General features: G+C 45.5%; 1 protein-coding gene across 6 annotated transcripts in view; it reads left to right on the top strand.

Moving 5' to 3' along the window:
- The first annotated feature begins 24 nt into the window (after positions 1-24).
- Positions 25-10,726, top strand: part of GUK1 (guanylate kinase 1) — a 54,318-nt gene continuing 43,616 nt past the window's right edge. Inside the window, exon 1 of one of the 6 annotated variants that reach the window (XM_068235161.1) lies at positions 25-187. In XM_068235161.1, coding sequence (XP_068091262.1) covers positions 127-187 — 61 coding nt within the window. In that variant the 5' untranslated portion in view covers positions 25-126. Of the gene's footprint in view, positions 188-689; positions 736-819; positions 831-10,716 lie in introns of those variants that run through there. The other 5 variants (XM_068235165.1, XM_068235166.1, XM_068235167.1 and 2 more) reach the window with 5 other exon arrangements.

Here is a 10,726-nt window from a genome sequence, read left to right as displayed (position 1 = left end):
TGCCATGGTGAGGATGGGGGGAAGTCTCTCTGCAGTAGAAGCCACGCCCTCCCCGTGTGGAGCTGCGACCAATCATGCCCGCCCCGTGCTGCACATGTGGCCCCGCCCCGCCGTCATCCCTGACTGATGATCTGCTTCAGGGGAGTTCTGAGAGCTCTCACTACAGCTGCAGCCCCCTCTGCCAGAGGTAATGTACCCCATACTGTATATGTATAGAGAGCCCTCACTACAGCTGCAGCCCCCTCTGCCAGAGGTAATGTACCCCATACTATGTATATATGTATAGAGAGCCCTCACTACAGCTGCAGCCCCCTCTGCCAGAGGTAATGTACCCCATACTGTATATGTATAGAGAGCCCTCACTACAGCTGCAGCCCCCTCTGCCAGAGGTAATGTACCCCATACTATGTATATATGTATAGAGAGCCCTCACTACAGCTGCAGCCCCCTCTGCCAGAGGTAATGTACCCCATACTGTATATGTATAGAGAGCCCTCACTACAGCTGCAGCCCCCTCTGCCAGAGGTAATGTACCCCATACTGTGTATATATGTATAGAGAGCCCTCACTACAGCTGCAGCCTCCTCTGCCAGAGGTAATGTACCCCATACTGTGTATATATGTATAGAGAGCCCTCACTACAGCTGCAGCCCCCTCTGCCAGAGGTAATGTACCCCATACTGTGTATATATGTATAGAGAGCCCTCACTACAGCTGCAGCCCCCTCTGCCAGAGGCAATGTACCCCATTATATATATATATATATATATATATATATATATATGAGAGAGAGAGGATCCTCACTACAGTTGCAGCCCCCTCTGCCAGAGGTAATGTACACCTACTGTGTATATATGTATAGAGGATACTCACTACTAGCTCCACAGTTAATTAAGGGGACTACAAGTTTGAGCATGCCTGTCCCCTTGCGCTGGTTGCTTGTGGTTGGACGCTGCAGAGGATCTGTTTGTATTTGCGGTGTAATTTCGGCTCTTGTAGCGGTATTATTGACCGCTGTATTGATTAAGCCTTCAGTGGACTGTGTACATTGCTGTATTGTGTGCATTAATGTCAGTGCATGACCTGTGTTGTTTATGGCCACATCATGTGTATTCATTTGTTTAAAGAGGAACTTTAACCACTTAAGTACCAGCGGTCTCTGTCCCCTTAAGGACCAGAGACCGCTGGTACAGAAAAGGCGGAATCCCAACGAATCGCCGCACATACTCTCCATCACCGCCGCTCGTTGGGAACCTGGACCACCCACTCTACCATCTCTATGACGACAGAGTTCCTGTGAGACGGCCAGGAGCCGCTTTCATTTTCTCCTGACCCTGCCTATCAATGTGAGCCAATGGGAGTAGCTTACATTGATAGACAGGGCCAGGAGCCAATGAAATCAGCTCCTGACCCGCCCACAGGGTTCTGCTGTCATAGAGACAGGCAGAGCGAGTGAGCTGCGATGGGAGGCGGCAGGGATTCAGCGGCGGGAGCGTTGAAAGCGGCGGATGCACGTAGCGGCGTTCAGTTGAAATCTACGCCATGGCAGCCAGATAGCCATCAAAACGGTGTAGATTTCAACTATCGTGGTCCTTAAGTTCCAGGATTGAACTGCATCCCATTCAGTAGCTGATACCCCCTTTCCCATGAGAAATATATTCCTTTTCTCAAATGGATCATCAGGGGGCGCTGTATGGCTGATATTGTGGTGAAACCCCTCCCACAGTGTGATGTCATGGCAGGACTAAAGATGTCCCCACCTGTGATACATTTTATATTGTAAATCATGGAAAGGAAAGATTTTACAATGGGCAAACACTGACTAAATAATCTATAAATGAATATTGTAAAAATAATACATTTTATTCATTATTTTCACTACAGTTTCTCTTTAACTCCCTATCCAGGGGTAGACTTATAGCTGTATCTGATTGTAGTGGAATGGAGGCCGCAGAGTATATCTGGACTGCATTTACTCTCAGGTTGTCATTAGTTATAACTTGCTGATGTTACTTCAGTCTGACCACATGATGAGTCTTCCTGTAATTATACAGTCAGTTATGTGGTTGTTCTGTGTAATTCAGCCTCTCCTGTTCCCCAGATGCACTTCACAGGCTGTCTGTAGTGGGTTGGCAATGAGCAGATGTTATTTGAGACTCTCATAGGAGACCTCTGTAACATTATTGGAATAGGCATACAATTCAAGTCTATAAATAAATAAAAGTGTAAACCTACGTATACACAAGCGATAATGGTTATCCGAAGCGCCGATAACAACAGTTTTCCCAGATCAAAAGGATCCAATACCTTGACCACCCCTGGAGTTCAATTAAAAACCTCTGGGTGCCAGAGCTTTAACCTTCCTAGCGGTAAGCCCGAGCTGAGCTCGGGCTATGCCGCGCAGGAAGATATCTCAGCCCCTGGTGGGGCGATTTGCTCAGTTTAAAATGCTGTACGCGCAGCTAGCACTTTGCTAGCCGCGCGTACAGCTCGATCGCCGCCGCTCTGCGGCGATCGCCCGCACGCAGCGGCGCAAGAGGCCCCCCCCCCCCCCCCCCGCCAGAGCCCTGCACTGCCCGGACCAATGAGTTCCGGGCAGCGCTATGGGCTGGATCGGAGGCGTCTGACGCCAGGACGTCGGCTGACGTCCATGACGTCATTCCGATCGTCGCCATGGCGACAGGAGAAGCCAAACAGGGGAATGCGTTATATACGCGTTCCCCTGTTTGCTATTGATGCCGGCGACGAACGCACTAGAGGGCCACATGCGCCCTCTAGTGGTGTTTCATGTAGCTACCACTCTGGTAGCTTTACATGAAACAAAAAAATTTTTTTTTTAAAAAAAGGATTTTTGCCTAAGTGGCAAAAAAAATTAACCGCCAGGGAGGTTAAGTCATGCTGCTCCTATCCTGTGGAATATTCAAGACAGCTCCAACCCTAGACTCGTTAAATTAATTCTGAAAAGCCACCTGTTTAGTCTGGCATTTATGATCACATAACTTTTTCCCCTGTACACATGACTATGTACTGATGTGAGAAAAGCTTATTACCTTTGGGTCCTCAGGGTGGTAGGTGCTTTACAAATGTTTCGCTGTTGTTGTTTAACCCCCTTGGCATTATGATTCTTTCCAGATTTTAGGGTCTAAAAGATCCTAAAACCTGGAAAAAATCATGCTGCTAGCAAGATCTGCAGCAGCCCAGCACTCACTCTCCTCTCTGGCTCCAGCGCTGCAGTTTTCCCTCCATCCTCCGGGTGGTGCTGAAACTCTAAAGTGAGATTGCCGGCTGTGGTCATGACAGCTGGCGATCTCACCAGGAGGAAGCAGAGCCTCGGAGGAGAGGAAGAAGATAGCGGCCAACGTCGGGATCCCCGGGAGGTATGTAGAAACGCTCCCACTGCGCGCATTGAACACAGCCTCCGGCGGCTACCCCGAGCAAAGGTCGGGATTACTGCTCTGAGCTGCGGTTTTCCACCCCGACCCTAGCTCGGGGTTACCGCCAAGGAGGTTAAGCCGACAATCGTTCTGTGTGTACAGTGGCCACTAATTGATCCAGTTTCGGACATTAATGGGGTTGTCGGGCAAAATGTAAAAAATTAGGTTTACTCACCTGGGGCTTTCTCCAGTCCCTTGCAGCCGACTTTCCCACCCCAACCGCTCCGCTCTCCATCCCGTGCTCCCCGCACCGTGCAGAGGCCGACCGTGCGCCGCGGACCACGTGGCCATGATTGACAGCGGCGCTTCGCGCAAACGCATTAAGGCCGACCCCGCAGTCAGCCTCTTCACTGTGTGGGGAACCCGGTACGGCGGCGGAGAGCGGAGCGGTCGGCGTGGGACAGTCGGCTGCAAGGGGCTGGAGAAAGCCCCAGGTGAGTAAACCTCATTTTTTACATTTTGCCCGACAACTCCTTTAATGTCCGAAACTGGATCAATTAGTGGCCGCTGTACACACAGAACGATTGTCGGCTTAACCTCCTTGGCGGTAACCCCGAGCTAGGGTCAGGACAGTCGGCTGCAAGGGGCTGGAGAAAGCCCCAGGTGAGTAAACCTCAGTTTTTACATTTTGCCTAATGATTCCTTTAAGGACCGAGGTACGGTAGGTCCCCAAATTGTCGGTTGAAGGACTGTCCTGATCCGCAACGGGTGACAGTTATCATGGGAAATCTTTTTTTTTTTTTTTTTTTTCTCCTTGTGCCCCAAATGTATAATTGCACTGTATGGCGTTTGTATGGTGTGTGGAGCATTTGTGTGTGACATTTTTTGCATGTGTGCATCATGTGCCCGCTAAGGCATGAGATGTGGCAAACCCCCGCCCCTAGACATCATGGTTGTAGGCACTCTTAAACAATGCCACCTGCCCCTACCCTATGGATATGAGTTCATTGTGCAATTTGCATTCTCATGCAAACAACACTGTACATAGTTACATGGTATCATGGGCACTGACACAAAGTCAGAGGGTAGAGAAACACCAGCGTTAATGGTGAATACATTAAGTACCACGTGGGCCCCCTATGCTCCATAGCTCCTGCTATGGCTGCTATGGCTATTGCTACGCCCCTGCTCAAAATATTCCCCTAACGAGGTGCAGTACGAGGAGCCTGTGTCCAGGGGACAGGTCTCTGCTCATCCCCTCAATCTGGGGGTCCTGGCCTGAGACCAGCAGGTGAAAACAACCAGCTATCAGTATAGGACCAATATTATTATTTAGTATTTATATAGCGCTGACATCTTCCGCAGCGCTGTACAGAGTATATAGGGCCATATGCAATTCACTTATTCACCTGCGTTTTTCTCCTAGGTGATAATTTTAAATTTACCAATAAAATTTCTTTTAAGCCACCAGCAAGCAAGAAAATACTCAAAATAATTTTAATAGTACTTTCTCACCTACTTTTTGGTACTTTTTGGTACTTTTTAAGTTGAAAAGTGCAGGAAAGTTATTTTAAATTGAAGATGAAAAATTATCTCCTAGGAGAAAACTCAGGTGAAAAAGGCGATTGCATATGGCCCTATGTCTTGTCACATAACTGTCCCTCAGAGGGGCTCCCACTCTAATCCCTACCATAGTCATATGTCTTTGTATGTATCGTAGTCTAGGGCCAATTTTCCCATTTAGGGGGAAGCCAATTAACTTATCTGCATGTTTTGGGGTTGTGAGAGGAAACCAGAATGCCCGAAGGAGCTGGAAGGAATTGTATGTTGCCGTTTTGATTTTTTTCGGAGACCCCTCCATACCAGACGCTGCAGTTGAGCTTGCAGGTCACACGCTTCACCGTGCTGATCGAACGCTTGATTCTGGCAAGAAAACAGGTGGAGGTCTATGTGTTTATATCAATAATGCTTGCTGCACTAACGTAACCATAATCAACAAGTCTTGTTCACCTGATGTGGAATATCTAATGCTGAGAGGTCGACCTTTTTACCTACCCAGGGAACATATAGTTGTTATAATTATGGCAGTGTACATTCCACCTCATGCCAATACTAAGTCAGCAAATGAACAACTGTTTGATGTCATTAGTAAGCAACAGAACTCACACCCTGATGCAATTTACATCATTGCTGGAGATTTTAACCAAGCAAATCTTAAAGAGAATCTGTATTGTTAAAATCGCACAAAAGTAAACATACCAGTGCATTAGGGGACATCTCCTATTACCCTCTGTCACAATTTCGCCGCTCCCCGCCACATTAAAAGTGGTTAAAACCAGTTTTAAAAAGTTTGTTTATAAACAAACAAAATGGCCACCAAAACAGGAAGTAGGTTGATGTACAGTATGTCCACACATAGAAAATACATCCATACACAAGCAGGCTGTATACACCCTTCCTTTTGAATCTCAAGAGATCATTTGTGTGTTTCTTTCCCCCTGCAGTTCTCATGCACTGAAGTTTCAGGCTGCTCTTTTCTTCCTGAAAACAGCTTTGCCCTTGTCTGTAATTCCTCAGTATGTAAAAGCCCAGCCAGCTCTGAGGAGGATTTATCCAGCTTGTAAAGCCCCGTCTACACGGGGAGAGATTGTGGCGATCCGGCGGCTCGATTAGCCGCCGGATCGCCTCTTCCGCGTGCCCGCCGTGTCCCCGCTCGGCGCGCGTGCGCGGGAATCAATACCCGCTCGATTCCCGCTCGTCCCTGCACCGCGCCGCTTATCTGCCGCTCGATTCCCTGCCATTGTCCCCTCGCGGGGAGCGAGCAGGGAATCGGCGGTGCTAAGATCCATCCTGTCGGATCTTATCAATCGAGCCGCATCAGCGGCTCGATTGATAAGGAGCATCGCGGCCGCATCTACGTGTGTAGATGCGGCTTTAAAGATAAGAGAGAAGAGAGAAGATGCCCTAATCTAAATAATACACAGGCAGTGTGCATAGATCGGCCTGGAAGGGGGAGTTCATAGCAGAACCACAACACTGAAGAACTTGGCAGCCTTCCAGACACAGGCCGACAAGTCTGACAGGGGAAAGATACATTGATTTATTACAGAGACTGTGATAGCAGAAAGTGCTGCAGTAAGCCAGAACAGATTAGAATAGCTTTTGAAACTTTGTAGGATGATAAAAAACAGGATGCAATTTTTGTTACGGAGTCTCTTTAAGAAGGTATTTCCCAGATTTTATCAGCATGTGGACTGTAAAACCAGAGGAGAAAACACCTTGGATCATGTCTATACAAACATAAAAACTGCCTATAAGATCACCCCACGCCCCCCACTGGGACAGTCGGACCATCTATCTTTTGTTTCTTATTCCCGCATACAAAGCCATTATCGACGCATACAAAGCCATTATCAACACTGCTAAACCAATTAGCAAGTCTGTTAAAGTCTGGCCTGAGACTGCTGCCTCTCAGCTCCGAATTTGCTTTGAAAATACAGATTGGGATATTTTCTTTCATGAAACAGACCTGGAGAGAAGTACTTCCTCTGTATTTTCATATGTTAATTTCTGTGTGGACACCATCACTGTCAACAAAAGAATTACGGTTTACCCAAATCATAAACCATGGATAACAAAAGAACTCAAGGAACGTCTAAATAATAGAAACAAAGCTATGATTAAGGAGCCATCTTTTGCTCCGATACGCGTGAGCTTTTATCTGTAACACTGACATGGAGTAACAGAATAAAGATTTTTTTCACTTTACCCTACCATCTGGTGCAGCAGGATTTTTACCATTATTTTTGGATTATTTGGCTTTGTACTTCCCTGCTCCCATTTGGGACTATGCGTGAGTGCAGCAGTCTCTTTTTCTTATGTACAATAGAAACAAAGCTTTTAAAATACAGGACAAAGAAGCATATTCTTCAGCCAGAGCAAGTCTGAAGAAAGGCATACGAAATGCAAAACTTAAATACAAACAAAGGATTGAGGAAAACTTTGATAATGACTCAAACCCAAAGAGGATGTGGCAAAGCATTCAACTATTCACAGATTACAAAAAGAAGAATAGCACTCAATATACACTGGACAATAACATCCCCAGCCTAGCAGAGGAACTTAACAACTTCTTTGCTAGATTTGAAAAAGACAATAATCGGCCTCCAGTCAACTTTGGGCCCACTACTGACTCACAGCCTTAAATCCTTCACATACATGAAGTGAAGCACTCACAAATATCAACACCAGGAAAGCTGCAGGTCCTGATGGTGTGCAAGGACGTGTGCTCCAGGCCTGTGCTGGTCAACTAGCGAAAGTATTTACACAAATATTCAACCTTTCTCTGTTCTTGGAGGTAGTCCCATCATGCCTTAAATCTACAACCATTGTGCCAGTCCCCAAAAAACCTAGGATAACCTGTCTTAATGATTATCGACCAGTTGCTCTAACCCCTATCATCGGCAAGTGCTTTGAACGACTGGTAGCCACACACATCAAGGCCTCCATCCCAGAAAATCTAGATCAACACCAGTTTGCTTACCGAACAAATAGATCGACTGAGGATGCCATCTGTGTAGCTCTCCATGCTGCCCTCTCACACCTGGAAAAGCCCAACTCCTATGTTAGGATGCTCTTTGTTGACTACAGCTCAGCATTTAACACCATTGTACCTAGCCAGCTGACCAACAAACTCCATGCACTAGGTCTTGCTCCCTCCATATGTACTTGGTTATTGGACTTCCTTACTAATCGCCCTCAAACTGTCAGACTAGGAAAACAGACATGCTCCACCCTTACCCTGAGCACTGGCGTGCCACAGGGCTGTGTATTAAGCCCTCTCCTCTATGCACTTTTCACCCATGACTGCCAGCCTATCCATACCTCAAACATAATTGTTAAGTTTGCAGATGATACGACTGTCATTGGGCTTATATAAGACAATAAGGAAGCTGCATACAGAGAAGAAGTTAGGAACCTGACTGCATGGTGCGACATTAACAACCTGTTATTAAATACAAAGAAGACCAAAGAAATTATTCTGGACTTTAGGACCACCAAAAAGACTACTCACCTACCGCTAATGATCAATGCAGAGGCTGTGGAGAGAGTTTCCAGCTTCACATGTTTGGGAGTCACCATCGCAGAGAACCTGTCCTGGGCTGACAATGCTTTAGCTCTAACTGGCAAAGCACAACAACGCCTCTACTTTCTGAGAAAACTAAGGAGCGCTAACCTCCCACAGAAGCTGCTGGTTAATTTCTACAGATGCACTATAGAAAGCGTTCTGACCAATTGCATGACGGCCTGGTACAACAGCTGCACGAAGGCTACTAGAGAAGCCCTGCAGCGAGTTGTTAAAACAGCAGAAGCCATTATTGGCACTGAACTACCATCACTGGAACTTTTGTATAATACTTGCAGCGTGAGAAGGGCCAAAAACATTATCAAGGACAACACTCACCCTGGAAATGCCTTGTTTGAGCTCCTTCCATCAGGTAAACGTTTTAGATCAATCCGCACACACAAACAGACTGAAAGACAGCTTTTTCCCATCCTGCTGTTTTATTGTACTGTATACATTTCTGCTATAATGGAATAAACACCAGTGATTTATATCACATCCGTCTGTGGGTCGAGTCCTGGATGGGAATTTCTATGATTGTGGACTTTGAAATTGAGAGGTGTGATGGACCCCTCATCCCAATAGGACTCCCCGTGATCTGCATGATAATATCCTGAGGCTGGTGAACTATCTTGCATTGTTGCTTTTTCCCATCCGCCATAAACTTGATAAACTCTGAATCCTCTCTAAAATAATTAACACTGTGTACAAATTGTTTAAACATCTGTAATACCTGGCATACTTGTATAATTTCTTCTCTTCCTTGTTACTATCACTATGTTCCCTATATGCACCGTGGGGTTGTCATGAAAAGTAATTTTGTTGTGTTACACAATGACAATAAAGTGAATTGAATTGAATGATCTCTGCAGGGCAGCAGTTTTCCTTTAGCAGTACAAGTTGCAGAGTGGATAGGCGCCCCCTAGTGGTGATCTATGACTGCTACACTGCTGGTAATAATCCGCAGTACCTAAATATAGAGCAAAGCTGATTACCGAGCAGGAGGGGGGCTGAGGATAGCAGAGCTCAGCCGTTGACTCTCTGCATAAGAAGTTTCATGTCACTTCACTGCAGCCTCACCTGAGCAATGGGGGAGCTAATCCACCAAGCCGGGATCAGCGGATGAGGGGTGCAGCAGGGGCATTGCGTGACTTAAAAGATCAGTCCAGTTTCACTTCTTTTTTCAGAAAACTCAAGCTGACATGAGATAGACATGTGTCTGTACAGTGCCAAGCACAAGGTCAATGGTTCATATATTTTAGCTGTGTGACACTGAAAGACTGTATCAGTCATATGAGACCGCACAACATTAAACATACTTTTTTTAAAAAGAAAAGAAAACTCTTTTAAAAAGAAAAGAAAACTCTAGAATTATAAAAAAAAAAAAAAAAAAAAAAAAAAAAAAAAAATTAGGAGGAGGAGGATAGATACAATTGTGTACATCATCCGTTTATTTTCAACTTTGGTTTCCTTTAAAGTGAACTCGAGGTGAAAATAAACTGGTGAGATAAACAGTTGTATTTATCCCCCTACTCGTAAAAATCATATTCTATGGTTTTATTTTATATTTAAACATTTATAAAGTAGATTGAATGTTTGGTTGTCTCTGGTCAATGGCAGCCTATTAAGTGTCCCTGTGTAAAAATACGTGAGCTGTTGATCTTCTTCTATCTCTCCTCTGCACTCAGAAGTTGAATTCTGCCAGGAAAATGTTTATGGCTGTAATTTGCTTATCAGTGATGGTTACTATATTCCCGACAAGCTCCTGACAAGACAGAAGCTGTCACTTCCATGCCTAGAAATTAACTCTTTCAGGCAGCAAAAGAAAAACAGCCTGGTTATTAATGTTTTGCCCTCTACATACACCAGTTTATCTCATCATGTCACATGCTGCCTCGGGTACACTTTAAAGTGGCCGCAGATGAAGAATATAAATGGTGTTACTTAGTGTTGGGAATCGGGTCCATTTGTGCTGAACATTTTTCATGATTTAATCAACCCGAATCAACGTTTGTTTATTTGATGTCTGCATTACTGCTATCCTATTAATAGTAATCTACTATTTGAAATATCTGTCATTATGTCGTCAGATTTTGATGCACAAATTGCTGTATGAGGATCCTCTCTCTCTCTCCTGACGTCGTAGGGGTGTGGCCACACTCCTTGCTGGACTTGCGACGGTTAGCAGTGGAAGATATTTAAGGCTTCCCTATTCTCAATGTTTTTA

Source organism: Hyperolius riggenbachi, chromosome 5 (assembly GCF_040937935.1).
Source record: "Hyperolius riggenbachi isolate aHypRig1 chromosome 5, aHypRig1.pri, whole genome shotgun sequence".
Lineage (NCBI taxonomy): Eukaryota > Metazoa > Chordata > Amphibia > Anura > Hyperoliidae > Hyperolius > Hyperolius riggenbachi.
This window is presented reverse-complemented; position numbering and strand designations above follow the sequence as displayed.